The following is a 20,545-nucleotide window of genomic DNA, read 5'->3' as shown; positions in this document are numbered from 1 at the left end:
AGCAAGGAGAATGGGGGTGTTTCAGGAGCAGACAGGGATCCTGTGCAAAGCTGGGCTTCTGTGCGACTGTCGCTTGCACTTATTTAAATATTTTTGCTGTAAATACAGAACTGCAGGGGAGAGGGCAGGAAACCCAGAGAGCAGCAGCCCGGCCTGACTGGGGACAGGATGTGCCTGTTGGAGCGGGGACCGGCAAGGCAGGCATGCAGGCACGGGGCTTCCCTCTCGGGGTCTTCAGAAGGCGCAGTGCAGGGAGTGAGAGACGCCCAGGCATGGGCAGTGAGAGGGCCCTGCTCCCCGCTCAAGGCTCCCAGGACGTTCCACACAGGAGCCAGCCTGTTCCGACTCTGCACTGCCTGATACTCCACAGCCACAGCTGGCTTTCTGAGATGGACCCTCTCCCACATAGCTCCCCACGACATCCCCAGCACCTGACCCCAGGCTGACCACCTCGGCCACCACCTCTGGCCCCACCTTCCTCCCCAGGTTTCTTCCCAAACACCCCTAAAGTCTTTTCCGGAGCAATCTCAGACATGCAGAACGCTCAGGGGGACCCTGGGCCTGAAGGAGGTGGGAGAAACCGAGACTGACCCCCGGTCTGGAGGAGAGGTGTCTGCCGCTCCCCATCCTGGACTCTGGCTGCCCAAAAGCAAACGGCATGCCTGCCCACGTGGGAATCTTGGTGACGTCTCTCACCGCATCAGTTAGCCCCCAGCCCAGTGCTGCCCGGATTCAGGCTTCCTGGTACCTTCGTCCATCCTTCAGCCCTAACCCATGCTGGCCAGGTCATCTCCTTCTCCGGCACCCGTGCCCAGAGTCCTCTCGTGGTTCTCTGCAGCCTGCACACAGGGCCTGCCTCCCTGGCTTGACCGCACGGACAAGGGGACTGTGTCACCAAGGCCTCCCACTGAGGCCGCCCCCCCTCCAGGCCATGCCTGCGGGGCCGCCACAGCCTCAGCATCATTGCAGGCCCCAGGACTCTGCACCTGGTCCTGTTTTACTGGGGGCACTGTCCCCACTCACGTCCACCTGGGACCCTCGGCTCCTGTCCACTGCAGCTCCCCTCCAGGACACCTTCCCAGATGCCCCCAGAAGCTCCTGTCCAGGCCACAGCATCCCTCAGCCTCTGTCACTGGTCCTAGGAAGACCCCTTGGGAGCTCTCACTCAGGGCCACACTCAGGACCCCTGTTGTGGGGCTGGCCACCTTCCTTCTAAAGCACCTGGAGGAAGGAAGGAAGGAGGGGGTCAATGCGAGCCTCAATCCTCAGGCAAATATGCCCCTTTTAAAGATGAGGGAACTGAGGCTCAGAGAAGGAAAGGACTGGCCTGGCTTCCCACCGCCAGCCTGAGATGGGGAGGTCAGGAGGCTCCCCGGCAACGCCCGGGCTGCTGTACCGTCTCCTCCATCAGACTAGGCCTCCGTCCGGCTCCTCCCACAGCCCCAGGCGGGCCCCTGAGTAGGGGCTCTCAGCTTGTGTGGAGGTCCCCCAGGGACACCACCCCGATCCAGCCTCCATGGAGCCTCTTGCCGGCCACTGGGAGGGGCCAGTGCACCCTGGGCAGCCCCTGCCAGAGCCCTGAGACCCGAGCCTCCCCACCGAGGGCACCTGTCTCGGCTTTGCCCCATTCGAGCAGGGCCCTCGCTGAGGCAGGACAGGGCCACATTAGGAAGTGAGAGGCCTCTGAGTCCCGCACAGAGCACGTCTCTGTCCCCAGCCCCCAAGGCAGCTGCCCCGGCGGGTGAGTCAGGCCGGGTCCGGAGACTTTCCGGGAGCGAGGGAGGGACAGCAGCGCCTCCTTCACGGGGAAGTGGCCCCGCTGGAGACTCTGGCCCTGATTGGGCGCCGGGGCGGAGCGGCCTTTGCTCTTTGCATGGTCGCGGGGGTATAACAGCGGCGCGCGTGGCTCGCAGACCGGGGAGACGGGCGGGCGCACAGCCGGCGCGGACGCCCCACAGCCCCGCCGGGACCCGAGGCGAGGCGAGGGCTGCCAGTGTCCCGGGACCCACCGCGTCCGCCCCAGCCCCGGGTCCCGGCGCCGACCCCATGGCGGCCGACGCGGCGCTACGCCGGCTCCTGAGGCTGCACCGCACGGAGATCGCAGTGGCCGTGGACAGCGCCTTCCCACTGCTGCACGCGCTGGCCGACCACGACGTGGTCCCCGAGGACAAGTTCCAGGTGGGCCCCCCGCCCGCCCCCCGCTGCCCCCAGGCCCTGTGAGCCAGGGATAGTCCCCAGGGAAGTTGCAGGAGCACCCTGCCCCATGCCTCCCCGCCCCTCCCGATCCCCAGGCCCCTCCAGCCTTCCCCAGCTCCCTCCCTACAAGGAGCCAGGGGTGTCCCCGAAGACAAGTTAGAAGTTGGTCCCCTTCCCCCAGCCGTCCCCACACCTCACCCCCAAGCCAAGGGAATGGCCTCCAGGTTCCCCCAGCCCCACCCTCAACACCCCTACGCCACCACCTGACCCTACCACAAGCCGAGGAGATGGGCCCAGAGCTGCCCAGGTCGCCGGCGCCTCTGGCTGGGAGCTCCACCCTCTAGTCATGGTGGAGATGGGCAGGCCGCAGGGTGCGGGGGACCATGCAGGGACCCTCATGCCACCCCACTGCAGGAGACGCTTCGTCTGAAGGAAAAGGAGGGCTGCCCCCAGGCCTTCCACGCCCTCCTGTCCTGGCTGCTGACCCAGGGCTCCACAGCCATCCTGGATTTCTGGAGGGTGCTGTTCAAGGACTACAACCTGGAGCGCTATGGCCGGCTGCAGCCCATCCTGGACAGCTTCCCCAAAGGTGGGTCCTGGTGGACTCGGCCATGCTGGGGGCCTGGGGCAGCTGCTGTCACCTGCTCAGCCCAGCTGGACTGGACCCGGAGTGGTGTTTGAGGAGCCCGTGGGTGATGTTCCAGGACCGTCTTGGATCCTAAGAGGCAAAGGGGTCAGGCCTCACCCATCTGGCCAGGGTGTCCAGTTCTGGGGCCCACCCTCTCCCTGGAGAAAACCCTGAGGTTGGGACCCTGCTCCTGCCCCTGAGCTGCAGATGTGGACCTCAGCCAGCCCCGGAAGGGCAGAAAGCCCCCGGCCGCCCCCAAGGCTTTGGTACCGCCTCCCAGACTCCCCACCAAGAGGAAGGCCTCAGAAGAGACTCGAGCTGCAGTGCCAGCAGCCCTGACTCCAAGGGGCACCTCCAGCTCAGGTACCCTGCAGGGGAAGCCAGCTGGGGTCTCCAGTCTTCCCCGGGAGCCCACACCCTCTCCCCACCCGGGCTCCCAACCACTGGGCGTGGAGCCAGCCTGCCTGGGGCTGTGGGGGTCTCCCCTGGGCACTAGACCAGCACACTGGACCAGCCTCTCAGCTCCCTCCTGCCCGAAGGCTGAGCCCCCCAGGGCTGGCGAAGTAGGCAGGCAGGTTTCATTTCCTTTTCACTGATGAGAAACCAGAGCCTGGCAAAGGGAATACCCAGCACTGAACCCCCCCTCCACGCCCTCCCACCGCGGGCCCCTGCCCGCCAGCACTCACCCCCACCGAGAGGGGAGGCCAGGCTGCCCCCAGCTCCCCCATTCAGGCTCTCAACTGAAGGCCAAGCCCCCCAAGAAGCCGGAGAGCAGCGCAGAGCAGCAGCGCCTTCCACTCGGGAACGGTGAGCGGGGCCCTGTGGGAGCGCCTCCCTTCTCCCTGGCCAGGGGCAAGGGGTCAGGGGTCAGAGCAGGGCCTGCCCTCTGAGACCCTGTCCTAGGGGCTGGGGACGTGCTGGCCTGGCGTGTCATTCCAAGGGCCTAAGCTGCACCACCAGACCCAGGAAGGGGACACCTTGGGTCTAAGCACGATCTTGCCAGTCACCCCTGCCCCCACTGCACCCTGGTTCTGGGACCCCCTTCTCAGGCACCTTCTCTGCCCATCCACTCCCTATCCTTCAGGACCAGTCCAGACATGGCTTCCTCCAGAAAATCATCCCTGGCCCCCAGCTGCATGCAGGCTGAACCCTTCCTGTCCCCTTCTCCTTCCTTCCCAGGGCACGGGACACCAGGGATCCCCTATCTCCCTGAGGGCAGAGCCTAGGTACTCTGTGTCCCTCCCAGCACAACGCAGGGCCCATGTCATGGGGGGGTGGGGCTGGTCATTGGTCATGCCTTCCTATCCATTGTGCCAGCTCTGCTGACACTGCCACCCCCTAGCACATGCACACATGGGTGCACACATGAACACACACATTCTCATGTCTCTGCACTTACCTGTGGGCTGTCTGCACGTGGCAGGACTGGGTCCCCTCCTCGGCCTGCCCTGGCTGGAAGGAAAGGGCTCTGCAGCCCAGTACTGCCTGCTCCTGGCATACAGTATGTCCCCACAGGTGACCCCAATGGGTGCTCCCTTTCCCAGGGATTCAGACCATGTCAGCTTCAGTCCAGAGAGCTGTGGCCGTGTCCTCTGGGGACGTCCCGGGAGCCCGAGGGGCCGTGGAGGGGATCCTCATCCAGCAGGTGTTTGAGTCAGGTAGACGCTGTGGTGGGGAGATGGGGCTGATGGGGAGACCCAGGCTCCAAGATGGATGGAGGACTGTGCCCCTTTGCATCCTGGTGGTCCCACAGCAGACCGGGCTGTCGCTCAGGTAGCCAGAGTTTCTGCCTGTGGTTCTGCTGACTTTGGAGGAGGAGGGTGGGCACTGAAGTCTCCCTGTCGGGGGACCTTCTGCAAGGCCGGCGGTCCAGGCCGACGTCCCCACCCAGGACGTGTAGCACTCCGCAGTCACCTCCATCCATGTGCATGGACCCTCCTGGGCCATGGGGTTGCATTCTTAGAAAGTTCTGCTTGTGCTGCTGAGACCCTCCAGGGTATTGGCATTCTTCAACCAGGACAGCCTGTAGCATAGCATCCTTGCCCCCCATACCCTGGCCAGTCTGCAGCGTCCTCGCCCCCCATTCCCTGGCCAGCCGCTGACCCCATGGAATCACCAGTGCCATCTGGCCAGGGCACAGCAGGGCCGCTGGCGGCAGACCCACCGTGCCATCGGGTCCAGGGAAGAATCCTTCCTTGTCCCTCCCAGCTGCTGGTCGTTATGGGGATACCCCTGTGCCCCTTGTTCCTGGGCTCAGGACCCCACCGCTCCAGCCTCTGCTTCTGTGGCCTCACAGCCGTCTCTCATGTGTCCTCTTTATAAGGACACCAGTCATTGAACTTATGGGCCAATGTGACCTCATCTTAACTAATCACATCTACAAAGACCCCAATTTCAAGTAAGGTCACACTCTGAGGTTCTGGGTGGATGTGAACTTTGAGGGACACTGTTGAACACCCTGGTGTAGATCCAGGACAATCCCCGGGCCCCAGACTCAGCTGGGGTGGGGGCGGGCTGGAGGAATGCAGGCTGTGGGAACTCCACCTGTCTCTGCTAGACCCCAACTCGGGGCCTGCAGGACTGCCAAGGCAGGTCCTGCTGGGCGGGTGAGCCAGGACCAGCCGGCATCTCCTCCCAGGGGGCTCCAAGAAGTGCATCCAGGTCGGCGGGGAGTTCTACACTCCCAGCAAGTTCGAAGACCCCGGCGGTGGGAAGAACAAGACCCGCAGCAGCAGTGGCCCGAAGCCTGTGGTTCGAGCCAAGGGAGCCCAGGGCGCTGCCCCCGTAAGCCCCTGACCGTCCCTGGGGAGCCCGGCCTCGATGCACCCCCGCCCCAGGAACAGCGTTGCCTCTGGGGAGTGGCTCTGCTGGGGGGCTGGGGGCTGCTGCCGAGAGACGCCTGGTGCCACAGCCTGTGCACCCTCAGGCTGCTCAGGCCACCCCCATTGCTGACGCCCCTCTTCCTTGCAGGGTGGAGGTGAGGCTAGGCTGGGCCAGCAGGGCAGGGTTCCTGCCCCTCCGGCCCTCCCCAGTGACCCCCAGCTCCACCAGGTAATGCCCTAGAGCACAGGAGGGGCCCCTGTCTGCCCTTGCTCCCCCTGGGCAGGTCCTGCTGCTTCTGCCTTGACCTGGGCACTCAGGGATGAGCACCGGGGCCTGAACCCCTACCCACAGGGTAGAGCTCTTTTTCCTTAAGAGACAGTATTATTTTCCTGATAATACACAATGGTAATATTTTAAATAAGTCAGAGAAAGCGAGGTCCTTTCAGGCTCTTAAAAACATGGCGTTTGGTCCAGGCTGTATCTGCTGCTCTCAGCTGGGCCCGTGGGTGGGTCAGGCACCCCTGCTATAGCCAGGAGGTCAAGGGTCCACTGGGAATGTCAAGCTCATCCTTCATCCCCAGCATGGTTTCTTAATGGGGTAGAAGCAGTGTGGTGGGTGCCTGCTGTGGTGGGTTACAGATCTTGACCACTTGGCACCAGGGGCTCTGTGGGGCCCTGACATTTAGGAATGACAATGCCCAGTCCTGCACTGCAGGAACACCCGGGCTGGTGGGCGTCTGGGGGATTGTTAGAATGAGTGAGGTCATTGCTGTGCAGGACCAGCCTAGCCTGGCTGTCTGGGGGGATTCTGGAGGAGGTGGTACCTGGGAGACCCCTGAAGGCACAGCAGGCACCATCCAGGCAGGGCACAAGGACGGTGGGGGCTGCAGGTGGAGGACTCAGCAGGCGCTGAGGTCGGGAGAGACCTCCCTGGGCCTGGCCCCATTGCCCTGTGAGGAAGGGTGTGTGTGGTTCACGTACAGTTCCGGGGCCCCTGGAACGCGGCAGCCTGCAAGAAACTGGGTTTTCTTCCCAATAGGGATGGCCCCGGGGGGTGTCTGTTGGAGACCAGATGGATGGGGAACAGGAGGTCAGGGCGGAATTTCAGGCCCTGGCAGCATGGGAGCAGGGCAGAGACTGGGGACTTCAGGTACCCAGAGATGCTGCTGGGGGAGCCGTTTCCGGAAGGAGGCGGCTCTCAGGAGGGTGCTGCACCGCAGCCCAGTCTGCATGAGCGTCTCTTGCCTGTGCCAGAAGAATGAGGACGAGTGTGCCGTGTGTCGGGACGGCGGGGAGCTCATCTGCTGTGACGGCTGCCCTCGGGCCTTCCACCTGGCCTGCCTGTCCCCTCCGCTCCAGGAGATCCCCAGGTGAGCCTGCACCTCTGCCAGCGCAACCAGGCCACCCCGGTTCACGGCCACCTCCACCCACTGACCCTGAAGGGAAGCTACCCCAAGGCTCTCCCATCCAAGATGGAAGGAGGCTCTGAGTCAGGTCACTGGGCCATGGGGCTGGGGCCTGGGGTTTTCCCACCCTGCCACCTGCCTCCCGGCCTGGCCACACTGGCTGCCCAGCCTGGACAGCTGGGCCCCTGAGGGCAGCAAAGCAGAACAGAGGCCCAGGGTGAAGATGCCACCCTGTCTAAGCTCATCCCAGGCTGCAGCCCACGCCCCCATGGGTAGCTGGCCCCCACCCCCAAGCCCCACCCCAGAGTCCCACCCCAGACAGGGCTGGGGAGCACAGAGGCCACAGAGCTGCACCCCCAAGGGCAGGTGGGAGTTTGTCCACCAATGCACAGGACCCCGGGCTTAGTGGGGGCGGGAGGCCTCCTCCGCATTCACATCCTGGCGCTCCTTCCCCACAGCCCACCGAGCCCTGCCCCCATTCCAACCCCACAGGACGTGGCAGTCTGTGGGAGGACGAGCTCTGGGTGGAGTGGGGACCCACGTTCAGGCGAGGCTCTGCCCCAGCTCCTGAGTGGCCGTCACCAAGCCCCCTCTCAGCCTCGTGCGTCATCACTAGAATAAGGGGCACAGTGGGGGTCATTGCTCGGCTCCTGAAGCCGTTCCTCCTTGCCGTCTCTTCTGCCCTTGATCACCTCCCATTCTGCTGGGTGCCATTCCCCTTAAGGAAACGGGTGGGTCAGCTTAGGGAGGCCCCTGGCAGGGCCCAGCCCTGAGAGGCAGGCAAAGCCACTGTGGGCTCGCAGGTGTTGGGGATTCCTGGGGTTCATCAGCGAGCACACCAAGGGGACCCTGATCACGCTGGCCAGGGCCACCCCGCGAAGGGTAAATGTCCCCCCGCTGGGCTCTCCCTTCCTGTGTCTCTCCCCATCTCTCTGCTGTGCCTCGGTTCCCACTCTGCAAAAGGACATGGTGCAGAGCCCTCAAGCTCCACCTGTGGGTTTGGGGATCTGTCACCCGCTGTCTTGTTCTGCATGTCTCTGACTGGTGGACACACGAGCAGTGGGACCTGGAGGTGCTCCAGCTGCCTGCAGGCAACAGTCCAGGAGATGCGGCCCCGGGCAGAGGAGCCCCGGCCCCAGGAGCCACCGGTGGAGAGCCCGGTATAGGCCATGCCGCCTCCTAGCCAGGCCACCCCTCCTGTCCGTCTGTCCCCTGGAGTCCTGTGGGACAGGCCTGCCCCAGCCATAGCACTATGCCCTCCATGTCCAAGCCCGGTCCTTGTGGTCTCCTGTGGTGGAGTCCCCATCATGGTTCCTATGGGCCTAAACCCAGGTCTCCTGGCTGCGGGTCCACCCCAGGGGAGGCACTATGAACACTGATAACGGCCCCAGAAGATGTGTTCATCGTTCCGCTGCTGTGAGGATAGGAGGGCTACTGTGCACAGACCCAGTGTTCCCTCTGACAGCCCTGAGGGCCCCTTGTGTGTAGACAGGGGAGGAGGGAGGACCACAGAGCCAGGAACTGCCACAGACTTTCCCACTCAGTGTGGACGCCTTCCACCATGCCGGCGCTCCGCCCCCACCATGCCGGCGCCCCGCCCCCACCATGCCGGCGCCCCGCCCCCACCATGCCGGCGCCCCGCCCCCACCATGCCGGCGCCCCGCCCCCACCCTGCTGCCCCAGGTTTCAGGGTCCCAGCAGTCACTGACTGCCGGGTGGTGCCGGGCAGGTGCCCACTGCCCCTCTGATGCTGACCCTTGGGTTCCAGCTCCCCCCGGTGCTTAGGTCGGCGGGAGAGGAGGTGAGAGGTCCACCCGGGGAGCCCCTAGCCGGCATGGACACCACTCTTGTCTACAAGCACCTGCCGGCCCTGCCTTCTGCAGCCCCGCTGCCAGGGTTGGACTCCTCGGCCCTGCACCCCCTGCTGTGTGTGGGCCCTGAGTGCCAGCAGGTGAGCGGGGAGTGGGGGTCAGGGTGGGCTCTTCAAGGACCTACGGGGCGGATGAATTCACCTGAAACAGGAGGAGAGGGAGACCAGGCGAGAAAGGCTGTGGGAGGCACAGGGCCTGGGGCTGTGGGAGGAGCGTGGGGGGCTGCGGGGGGAAGGGGACGCTCCTAGACCTCCACTCCAGCTCCTGGCCCTGGGCATTACTGCTCCCCCAACGAGGCACGACAGTGAAGGGGGGGATGTCCAAGCACACATGGGAGCTCTCCCCTCCCTGCCTCAATTCCCTTCACTGCACCCCTGTGGGCACCACCCTTTAGGAGACTCCCACACTCAGCCCCAAAGGAGGCTGGGCCCGCCAAGCAGGAGAGAGGTGCGGGTGCCAGGCTTGCAGGCAGCAGCCTGAGGGTGCTTGGGTTGCCCCTGCCTCCTGGGGATGGGACTGGCCCTGCTGTCCTGCAGCCTGCGTGGCACCGTGAGGCTTCTCACTTGCACGCAGACCCTCCGTCCAGCCCTGGGTGGTCCCAGGGGAGAGTGCAGGGCACGGGTTTGGGTTCAGCTACATTTTCCCCCGCCCCCCCGCGTCACCCCCGTGCTGTCGCCTCCCACAGAACCCGGCTCCTGGTGCGCGTTGCGGGGTGTGTGGAGATGGTACAGACGTGCTGCGGTGTACTCACTGTGCTGCCGCCTTCCACTGGCGCTGCCACTTCCCAGCGGGCACCTCCCAGACTGGGTGAGTGAGTGAGTGTGGTCGGCATGGAGGCCTGAACCCACATCCACACCCTACACCCCACCCCACACTCCTCACCCACACCATACAGCCCACAACCACACCCCACCCACACCCTACACCCATACTCCATCCCACACCCCCCACCCACACCTCTACTCACACCCTACACCCCACCCACACCCTGCACCCCACCCCACAACCCCCACCCCGCACTCACAGCCTACACTCCACAGCCACACCCCACCACACCCCCCCACACCCTACACCTACACCCCACCTCATACCCTGCACCTCACCCACACTCCACAGCCACACCCCACCCCATGCCCCACACCTCCACCCCACACTCCCACCCACACCCTACACCCACCCCACACCCTACACCCAACCCAAACCCACCACTCCCACTCAACACCCACGCCCACACCCCACACCCGACACCTCCCCCCAGCACCCCACACCCCATACCCCAGAGGTGGCACTCCTGCTCCCCCCCAGGCCTGGCAGCCCCTCATCCTCTGCTGCAGGACGGGCCTGCGCTGCAGATCCTGCTCAGGAGACGTGACCCCGGCCCCTGTGGAGGGGGTGCTGGCCCCCAGCCCCGCCCGCCTGGCCCCTGGGCCTGCCAAGGTCAGTGCCGCAGGGACCCTCCATGCATGCCGGTGCTGGGGGTGGGGAACCCCTTGGGTTGGGGTGGGGGGAGCACATCTCAGGGCAGACCCTGGGTGCCAGCTTCGAGGGTTTGCACCATATGCACTGACCATGTGCTCATTATCTGTAGAAAATATTGTCCCTTTAAACCAATTCTTTTTGGCAACTTAAATATAGTTAAAAAGGAAGCTCCCCCCAAGGGTTGGTGACTGACATCACGGTTGGCTGTGTGGCTGCCTCACAGCTTGAGCCTGAGAGTCCTGCCAGGGCGCCCTGGTGGGGTGAAGGGAGAGCAGGAGTGCCACGCCTGCAGGAGCACACCCCCACCCTGTCTGACCTCTCTAGGTCGTCTCACCCCCAGTCCTCCCTGGGGCCAGGATCCACCCCATTGTGTGGCCGGAGCCCTCTCAGAGAGGCAAAGCGACCCCAGGTCCAGCCAGTAGTTCTTCCTGTCCTCCTGCTCTGGTGTCAGAGAGGACCTGGGTGGCACGGACACCCCTGACTGCTGGGGCGGCTGAGCTTGCCCTGGAGCTGGGTGTGGGGGAGGCCCGAGTCGCTGCTGCAGGAGCCTCCAGGGGTGGTGGCCTCTTGCCCTGACCGTCCCCAGCAGAGGCCTCCTGAGCACATCCTGGCCACCGAGGAGCCTTTAGGGATCCTGGGGTGATTACATGTCCCACCTGCTCCGCTGGCCCATGCTCTTTCCCAGCTGTGCCTCCACCCTGCATACACCATGTGGGTGACAGGCCACCCCGGCGTGGTACTCCCCAGGAGGGTGACAGCCCGCCCCAGCGTGTTACTCCCCGGGCAGGTGACAGGCGTCCCCCAGCAGAGGCCTCCTGAGCACATCCTGGCCACCGAGGAGCCTTTAGGGATCCTGGGGTGATTACATGTCCCACCTGCTCCACTGGCCCATGCTCTTTCCCAGCTGTGCCTCCACCCTGCATACACCATGTGGGTGACAGGCCACCCCGGCGTGGTACTCCCCAGGAGGGTGACAGCCCGCCCCAGCGTGTTACTCCCCGGGCAGGTGACAGGCGTCCCCGGCATGCAGGCTCTGGCCTGGCATGGCACGAGCCTCAGACCAAGCCCTGCCCTTGGGGCTCTTGTGGAACAGTGGCGTGGCCCACAGCTGTCACTGTCCCCTTCCTTCTAGAAGCCTCCCTCCTCACACCACCCACCTGGAGTCAGGGGCCCAGCCGGGCCTACACAGATGCCCCTCCCCAGCCCTAGGCAGCTTTCCTGCAGCTGCTCCTGCAGCGGATAACCTCCTGGGTTCTGTCTCTGAACAGTAGAGCCCTCTTTCTTGTCATTGTGATGTGAAATGTAATGCCATGTTACAGGAAAAGTTCTGGCTGGCCTTGGCCCCTGCCCCCCCAGCCTGTCCCCTTCCCCCAGGGTGGTTGGGCTTGGCCCCAGACCCCGTCCTGAGCATGTCTCCCACCCCCTGGGAGCATCTTTAGGACCGGGGAGCATCCAGAGGCTTTCTCCTCCAGACCGGGCAGCCCCTTCCTCAGCCACGCAGGGCTGCTGGGCCTTGCAGCGCCAGTGTTCACCCGAGTGGAGGAGCTGGGATGTGGCTGTTTGGGGCTACAAATGGGCAATTCCACAGGGTTCTATTTAATATGGTCTCCTCTCTGCTGGGGGTGCCTGCCTGGGCACCTTCCCCCACTCTGGTCACTCACTCATAGTGTGGGCTGGCCCTGGTGGTGCTTGTCGGGGGCGGGGGTGGCATGGACCAGGCACTTTCCTGTCTGGGCCTCAGACTTCCCCTCTCAGAGTGGGACTTCCTTGCTGGTTCCCTGAGCCCCCTCGTTTTCCCCAGGAGGCTACACAGTGTGGAGGCTGTCTGGGGGCCACGGCAGCTGGCCGTGGGCAGTGGGCAGGACCCTGGGGAGGCAGTCGCAGCCCCATCATGCCCACGCAGCCCTGTGCCCCCGCCCCCAATGGAGCTGGGTGTAAGAATTCCCATCTCAGTGTGGGGGAAACACCCCCGCGGCCCCTAGGCCCTGCGGCCTCTGTGTCCCTGTGCGGCCTCTGTGTCCCCGCCAGGGCTGTGGGAGTTGGGTTGACCTCTTCCTTTTCCTGGGTTCCAGGATGACACTGCCAGTCACGAGCCCACTCTGCACAGGGATGACCTGGAGTCCCTTCTGAGTGAGGTGATGCCTCCCCCAGCCTCGGCTGCACCTGCCGCTCCTCCACTCCCCCTCCCCTGCCTCAGCCAGCACCCAGGCCCCCCACTCTGGGGGAGGACTGCCAGCCCCCACTACTCCTGGGCCATGGAAACTCAGGCTGTCCCTCCTCCACCCACCAGGAGCCCCAGTGCTGCTGAGCACCTGGCACCCCCCACAGAAGCCCCCGCAGCCTCCTCGCAGGAGCCCCCCTGGCCCCTCTCCCTGCAGGAGCCCAGTGCTGCTGAGCGCCCCCAGCCCCTCCCCTACAAGAGCCCCCACACGGCCCCTCCCCCGAGGGCCTGGACCCTGGCAGGCAGGGGCTGGAGCACCAGGCTCAAGTCCACTTTCCCAGGGAGGGTGGGGTGTGGGAGTAGGGGGGTCCCAGACCCCGTCCCTCTGAGAGTTGCTTGCCCCTCCCAACTCAGGCCTCTCTACGCTAAGATGGGCAGGTAGAATCTGTGGGGAAAATGTGACTTTTAAGGGCTCTGTCTTTTTGGCAAGAGGATAAGCTCCTCCAGCCTGCACGGGTTCTTCTCAGTGTCTGATGTGGCACCTGGGAGTCCCAGCTGACCATGGGGCAGGGGTCCTGCCCTGTGCAGTGGCCGTGCCCCACACACCCTGACCATGCAGGTGTCTGTAGAGCCCCAGGGCCTGAGAGTGGGCCAGGGGACCCAGCGCTGGGTAATGGAGCTGCCCCGCTGGTTGGGGTCCCCGGATATAGCTGGAGAAATGAGGGATGGGCTCACAGCCTCTCCGGGGCGGCGGCCTTATTTCTGCTGGCATCGTGGGGCCCTTGGCCCCATCCTGTGGGAGCGTCAGGCTCCTGAGCAAAATAAGCAGCCGGCCCTGACCCCCCACCCCGAAGGAACCACCCGAGGAGGCAGAACTGCCATGAACTGCCATGAACTGCCATGAACTGCCATGGGGATGTGCCCTGGGCTTATGGGATGCGGTGAAGTGCACAGGACAGGGTCCTCCCCAGACTGGCCTGTGCCGTGGACCCTCGGGCCTCAGTTTCCCCACCTTTGACTTAGAGGGAAGGTTGGACGGTGACTTCTCGTAATGATGGCCACGATTCTGTGGCCGTGGCGGGGGCGCACCTGGAGGTTCTCACCATCACTCTGTCCCGCAGCACACCTTCGACGGCATCCTGCAGTGGGCCATCCAGAGCATGGCCCGCCCAGCAGCCCCCTTCCCCTCCTGACCCCGGATGGCTGGGACACACAGCTCTGATGGGAGGGTGCTGAGAAGGACACCTCCTTCTCAGCCCTGGAAGCTGGTCGGCTGGGACCAAGAAGGGGACAGCACCACGTCTTGTTAGTCCTCGGCTGTAAACAGCCCTGTGTTTCTGGGGACACCAGCCATCATGTGCCTGGAAATTAAAACCTGTGGTTTTGAGATGCTCTTCAGTGGGGGCATTTGTTTGGGGCGTTCGTACGCCTGGTGCCTGAAGTGTTGGCCAAGCTGGCTGGAAGGGAGCTTGCCGTAAGGGAATAGCGGTGCCTGTGGGCAGGAGTTCACCAACAAAACCACAAGGCTCTGTTCCCTGCCTCCCACGGCCCCCCAGCAAAACCCAAGCCCTTGCTGTCCACCCCGCAAGGCCCTGCGTGGTTGGGTCCCCACCCCCGGCCTTCACCCCTCACTGTGCTCTTGGCCTCCCTCTGTTCCCCCAGCAGGCTTGTTCCTACCTGCTGGCCTTCGCTAGGCGTTCCCTCTGCCTGGACACTCCTTCCCCTAGGGCTCTGAGTCCGGCTTCTGGTCCTTGACATCTCAGCTCCAATGTCACCTCCTCATTCATCTTCCCAGACGCTGGCGTTACCACTAGACCAAGGAGCCCTCTGGTGGCCGTGTCTGGGCATAACAGAAGGCTCGCAGTCCTGTCTTCTGGTCACACCTTACTATGTCCCCTCAGCTCCTATCTCTGTATGGCCTGGCTTTTCCTAGGTTATGATTATAGAGCAGGGATTATTATAATATTGGGATAAAGAGTAATTACTACCAACTAATGATTAATGATATTCATATATAATCATATCTAAGATCTATATCTGGTATGACTATTCTTGTTTTTTTTTTTTTTTTTTTTTTTTTGAGACGGAATCTCGCTCTGTCGCCCAGGCTGGAGTGCAGTGGCGCGATCTCGGCTCACTGCAAGCTCCGCCTCATGGGTTCACGCCATTCTCCTGCCTCAGCCTCTCCGAGTAGCTGGGACTACAGGCGCCCGCCACCACGCCCGGCTAATTTTTTGTATTTTTAGTAGAGACGGGGTTTCACCGTGGTCTCGATCTCCTGACCTCATGATCCGCCCGCCTCAGCCTCCCAAAGTGCTGGGATTACAAGCGTGAGCCACCGCGCCCGGCCATCTTGTTTTATATTTTATTATACTGGAATAGCTCGTGTCCTCGGTCTCTTGCCTCGGCACCTGGGTGCCGCCCACACCACGGGGGAGGGTGGACATGCTCTGTGCAGACAGTCGAAGGTGACCCTCCAGGACGGCCAGGGCACTGCATGTGTCATGGCCTCTAGTTGTGAGATAACGCCCAGGTTGATGTGTTCTCACACTAGGCACAGTAGATAAGGTGGAAACCAGGAGGCGTTCATGTGACTGGGGCCAGTCCAAAGTCAACGTGGTGGATTAGCATCCAAGAGGGAGCCACCTTTGTCCCCATGGGGTGATGAGGTGGGGCCGTGGCATCCAGGGCGGCTAGAGAGCTGGCCAGGGCGATCCCAGACGCTGCAGACACGCCACCCATCAGGGGCCAACGCCCGCCACTCCAAAGCCTTCTCCCTACCCAAATGCACCCTGGCCATGAAGTCCTCTGGACCTTGTTCCCAGGCATGCACCCAGTCTTCCCCCCAGCCCAGTGCTCTGCTGACACCTGGGGTCTCACCTTGGGGGCCTGGGGAACCCCAGTCTTATCAGAATTCCTCTACAGACAGGTCCAGGAGGACCCTGCCCCTGGGCCCAGCATCCCTTCACGGGGTTGGTAGTTCGACTGCGCTCATGTCGTTGTCCCCAAACTCTGTGTCACTCTTCTTTGGGACTTGAGCCCTGAGGTTCTACCCTTCCTTCATCCAACTGCATGGGGCTCTGGGGGCTCCTCCCCCAGCCACAGCTCAATTCCCTTAGAAACAGCAAGGATTCTGTTTGGACGCGGGTGGGCAGACAGTGCATGGACGACTCCCCTCCTTCCACCCCACAATCACTGGGTTGAGGACCAGGGAGGCAGGGACGGGCCTCTCGAGGGCTTTGTGCATGCATCTCGGCAGGCAGCAGTCTCCCCTGCTCTCGATAAGCATGTGCTCAATTGGCGTTTTATAAAGTAAATAGAAAATGGCAAAAGAATGACTGCCTCTCGCTGGGCGGCTGCTGCCCTCACCCCGCATTCCCCACTGCCTCACGCTCCTCCTGTCTCCTGCCTTTAGACACCAGGCCTTCCCCGAGCTCGGCTGTCTCTCTGAGGGGATGGAGGTTTGTCTCCTTCATCTGGCCACTGGAGCGAGGTCTGCCCACGTAGCAGGCCTGCCATCTGCTGCTGAGCACGTGAGCACACACGCGTGGACACACATGAGTGAGCACACATGCGCGGACAGGCGGCTATTCACACGAGCAACTGTGGTCCACAGAGCGGTCTATATAGCCTGCGCCGGCTCACAAAGTGGTCTGCACAACCTGTGCCAGTCCACAAAGTGGTCTACACAGCCCATGCTGGCCCACAGCGCAGCCTACGCAGCCTATGCCGGCCCACAGAGTGGGCTACACAGCCTGCATCGGTCCACAGAGCGGTCTACACAGCCTGTTCCGCCTCCCATGTTCCTTTCCTAGGGTGGCTGTGACAAAGGACCCCAGGCCAGAGGGTCAAATAACAGACACGATTTTCTCACAGCCCTGGAGGCTGGGGTCTGAGTCAGGGTGCAGCAGGGCCGGTTCCTGAGGCCCCTCCCCTGGGCTGGCAAACACCGTCTTCTCCCTGTGCCCTCACAGGGCCATCCATGTGTGTGTCTGTCCTCATCTCCTCTTCTCAAAGGACAGTCAGACTGGATCAGAGCCAGCCTAATGGCCTCATTTTAACTTAACTGCCCCTCTCTGTTTTTTGTTTGTTTGTTTTGAGATGGCGTCTCGCTCTGTCGCCCAGGCTGGAGTGCAATGGCCTGATCTCGGCTCACTGCAACCTCTGCCTCCCGGGTTCAAGCAATTCTCCTGCCTCAGCTTCCCAAGTAGCTGGGATTACAGGCACGTGCCACCACGCCCGGCTAATTTTTGTATTTTTAGTAGAGACGGGGTTTCACCATGTTAGCCAGGCTGGTCTTGAACTCCTGACATCATGATCTGCCTGCCTCAGCCTCCCAAAGTGCTGGGATTACAGGCGTGAGCCACTGCGCCCGGCCTGTTTTTTTTTTTTTTTTTCTTGAGACAGCGTCTCACTCTGTCGCCCAGGCTGGAGTGCAGTGGTGCTATCAAGGCTCACGGCAGCCTCGACCTCCTAGGCTCAAGAGATCCTCCTACTTCAGCCTCCTTACTAGCTGGGACCACAGGCACATGACACCACCCTGGCTTTATACTTTTTTTTTGTAGAGACGGGGGATTTTGCCATGTTGGCCAGGCTGGTCTGGAACTCCTGGTCTCTAGTGATTCATCCTCCCGCCTTGGTGTCCCGAAGTGCTGGGATAACAGGCGTGAGGTACCGTACTCAGCCTTAGCCACCCCTTTAAAGACCTCACAGTGGGCCGGGCGCAGTGGCTCACGCCTGTAATCCCAGCACTTTGGGAGGCCGAGGCGGGCGGATCACGAGGTCAGGAGTTCAAGACCAGCCTGGCTAACACAGTGAAACCCCGTCTCTACTAAAAATACAAAAATTAGCCGGGCGTGGTGGCACGTACCTGTAACCCCAGCTACTTGGGAAGCTGAGGCAGGAGAATCGCTTGAACCCAGGAGGTGGAGGTTGCAGTGAGCCGAGACCGCGCCACCGCACTCCAGCCTGGCGACAGAGCGAGACTCCATCTCAAAAAAAATAAAAAATAAAAAAAAATAAAGACCTCACAGTGCCATTGTGAGTAATGAGGGGTGAGGGCTTCGACATGTAGGTCTGGGGGAGACAGACATTCTCCTTGGCCAAGCTTAGGTCGGGTTCCTCTGAGTCTTCTTCTAGATGAAGCTTCAAGCTTGGGCTCCGGCCCTGGTCCACTTAGTCCAGCTCAGCAGGAGTCCTGTGGTCAGGTTAGCAAGTGTTGTGGGCAATTCTGTGTAACACCCCTACCACCTACAGCAGCTCTTTGAATCCATCGGGGGCTGGGGCGGCCTCAGGGGCAGGCCCTGCCTTTGGTCTCTGCTCAAGTGTCACTGTTTGGAAATTGTCAATAATTTATGAACGAAGAGATCTGAATTCCACGGTGCTGAGCCCCACGGCCATCCTGCCAGGGGTGCTGTGGGCTCTGGGACTGGCTGGCTCTGGCTCGGGGCATTCTAAACACCCAGGTGGAGAATCGGTGGACACTGGCAAGCCTGCTGGGCTCAGAAGAGTATTTCTGGAAAAGATTAGACTCAAGAGAGCAAATCAGGCTGGAGCTCTGGGCTCAGAATCTTCAGTGGATTAAAAGCAGCCCTCACCCGCTTGCCCTGTAACTGGAGCTTCCACATGCTCTATTATATTAACCTGGGTGATTCAGGTGAAAGAGGCCTCAGCTCTTCTATGAATTCCCAGGGACCTCAGGGCTTGCAGAGCTTCCCTTTCCTGGGAAGGCTGGGCTGGCATCTGCAGGCAGGGGTCCTCTCAGAGGTCCCAGGGACAGGTCCTGCTCAGTCTCTGGGACCCAGGCCCCAGGAGGCTCCTCTTGCCACCCCCTTTCCACCTGCGGCTTTTCCTACACCATCTTCTGTAGGGACCAGCCCCACAGGGTTGGTGGGTCTCTCCCTGTGTGAGGCAATGAGAGAGTGTAGAAATAAAGACACAAGACAAAGAGATAAAAGAAAAGACAGCTGGGCCCGGGGGACCACTACCACCAATGCGCGGAGACTGGTAGTGGCCCCGAATGTCTGGCTGCGCTGTTATTTATTGGATACAAAGCAAAAGGGGCAGGGTAAAGAGTGTGAGTCATCTCCAATGATAGGTAAGGTCACGTGGGTCACGTGTCCACTGGACAGGGGGCCCTTCCCTGCCTGGCAGCCGAGGCCGAGAGAGAGAGAAGACAAAGACAGCTTACGCCATTAGTTCTACATATCAGAGACTATTAGTACTTTCACTAATTCACTACTGCTATCTAGAAGGCAGAGCCAGGTGTACAGGATGGAACATGAAGGTGGACTAGGAGCGTGACCACTGAAGCACAGCATCACAGGGAGACGGTTAGGCCTCCGGATAACTGCGGGAAAGCCTGACTGATGTCAGGCCCTCCACAAGAGGTGGAGGAGCAGAGTCTTCTCTAAACTCCCTCGGGGAAAAGGAGACTCCCTTTCCCGGTCTGCTAAGTAGCGGGTGTTGTTCCTTGACATTAATGCTACCGCTAGACCACGGTCCGCCTGGCAATGGGCATCTTCCCAGACGCTGGCATCACCGCTAGACCAAGGAGCCCTCTGGTGGCCCTGTCTGGGCATAACAGAAGGCTCGGACTCCTGTCTTCTGGTCACACCTCACTATGTCCCCTCAGCTCCTATCTCTGTATGGCCTGGTTTTTCCTAGGTTATGATTATAGAGCGGGGATTATAATAATATTGGGATAAAGAGTAATTACTACAAACTAATGATTAATGATATTCATATATAATCATATCTAAGATCTATATCTGGTATGACTATTCTTGTTTTATATTTTATTATACTGGAACAGCTCGTGTCCTCGGTCTCTTGCCTCGGCGCCTGGGTTGCTTGCCACCCACAACACACACACGTGATGAAGCTGTAAGAAAAGGGAGAGAATAATGACCCAAAATGTCAGCACAAGGATGCCTCAGGGGTAGACACAGGTGTCTTTTTTTTTTTTTTTTTTGAGACGGAGTCTTGCTCTGTCCCCCAGGCTGGAGTGCAGTGGCGGGATCTCGGCTCACTGCAAGCTCCGCCTCCCGGGTTCATGCCATTCTCCTGCCTCAGCCTCTCCGAGTAGCTGGGACTACAGGCGCCCGCCAACACGCCCGGCTAATTTTTTGTGTTTTTAGTAGAGACGGGGTTTCACCATGTTAGCCAGGATGGTGTCGATCTCCTGACCTCGTGATCCGCCCGCCTCGGCCTCCCAAAGTGCTGGGATTATAGGCTTGAGCCACCGCGCCCGGCGACACAGGGTCTTCTTAGCGCCTTTTAGCCCACGCTATGTGCTTGCGCAGTCTCTCGGTGTGTTTTCCAACATTTCACAATTAAATAAGGAGTAGTCGATATTCACAGCCACCATTTCCACCGTATATGTAGCGAAAAATGCACAAATCCTAGTGATCAGCCCGCTGAGCTTTCACAAACCGAACACACCGTGCGGTCACGAGACGGCTCTCCCGAACACCGGCTCTGCACCCCCAGGGCCCCGGGGACCAAGACTTTCCCAAGGGCCCAGCAAAAGCGAGGAAGGAAGGAAAGGAGGGAGAGGGAGGGAGGAATGCTGGCTGCTTTCCGCCAGCGCCCCGTTTGGGTAACGCCTCTGCTGAGGCCTGAAGGCAGCCCTGAGGGCCCCTGGGTGGCAGGGAGGGGTGGTGGCTGCGGCCAACAGCAAAGAACCTCCGGAGAAGCAAAGCTGGGCCAGACGTGCCACGGGTGCCACCGGGGCCTCGGCGCTGGAGAAGGGACGCGTGCGGCCGCGCTGGGACCAGCCCCGCCCTGGTCCCCGGCCACATCCTCGAGACCACCGGGGTGGGGGGCTCTGCCCCGGGTCTCACTGCTCAGGGCCCGCGTTACATTGCACGGGTTTAGAAACGCACAGCGGAAAGGCCCCGGCGGGCCGAGGGCGCAGGATCCCTGCTCCGTCCGGGGTCCGTCCTGCGAGGAGGCGGGCCAGGGGCGGGCCCGGGGCGGG

At 61.8% G+C, this 20,545-nt stretch overlaps 1 protein-coding gene across 7 annotated transcripts; it reads left to right on the top strand.

Annotated features, from left to right (window-relative positions):
* The first annotated feature begins 1,496 nt into the window (after positions 1-1,496).
* AIRE (autoimmune regulator) lies at positions 1,497-14,627 on the top strand. Of its 7 annotated transcripts, XM_055279876.2 has the most exons (15): positions 1,497-1,741; positions 2,024-2,178; positions 2,611-2,785; positions 3,032-3,187; positions 3,557-3,631; positions 4,369-4,482; positions 5,463-5,608; positions 5,795-5,875; positions 6,902-7,017; positions 8,114-8,213; positions 8,822-9,004; positions 9,610-9,731; positions 10,259-10,361; positions 12,476-12,538; positions 14,360-14,627. In XM_055279876.2, the coding sequence occupies exons 2-15, from the start codon at positions 2,047-2,049 to the stop codon at positions 14,495-14,497; spliced, it is 1,704 nt and encodes a 567-aa protein (XP_055135851.2). In that variant the 5' UTR covers positions 1,497-1,741; positions 2,024-2,046; the 3' UTR covers positions 14,498-14,627. The 7 variants fall into 7 exon arrangements, 6 of the variants coding, with proteins under 6 accessions (XP_055135851.2, XP_055135852.2, XP_055135854.2 ...); XM_055279877.2 differs by having other exon boundaries at positions 1,497-2,178; positions 6,905-7,017; XM_055279878.2 differs by lacking the exon at positions 14,360-14,627 and adding an exon at positions 13,686-13,951 and having other exon boundaries at positions 1,499-2,178.
* The last annotated feature ends 5,918 nt before the right edge of the window (positions 14,628-20,545 follow it).

This window comes from Symphalangus syndactylus, chromosome 5 (assembly GCF_028878055.3).
Source record: "Symphalangus syndactylus isolate Jambi chromosome 5, NHGRI_mSymSyn1-v2.1_pri, whole genome shotgun sequence".
NCBI classification, from domain to species: Eukaryota; Metazoa; Chordata; class Mammalia; order Primates; family Hylobatidae; genus Symphalangus; species Symphalangus syndactylus.
The sequence above is the reverse complement of the archived record's forward strand: the minus strand, read 5'-3'. Positions and strand labels throughout refer to the sequence as shown.

Bases quoted from the DNA above. Each gene is read 5' to 3' on its own strand.
- AIRE (XM_055279876.2), top strand. From the start codon at position 2,047: ATGGCGGCCGACGCGGCGCTACGCCGGCTCCTGAGGCTGCACCGCACG. The intron at 4,483-5,462 runs GTAGACGCTGTG...ATCTCCTCCCAG, and splicing joins CCAGCAGGTGTTTGAGTCAG to GGGGCTCCAAGAAGTGCATC. The intron at 5,876-6,901 runs GTAATGCCCTAG...TGCCTGTGCCAG, and splicing joins GTGACCCCCAGCTCCACCAG to AAGAATGAGGACGAGTGTGC.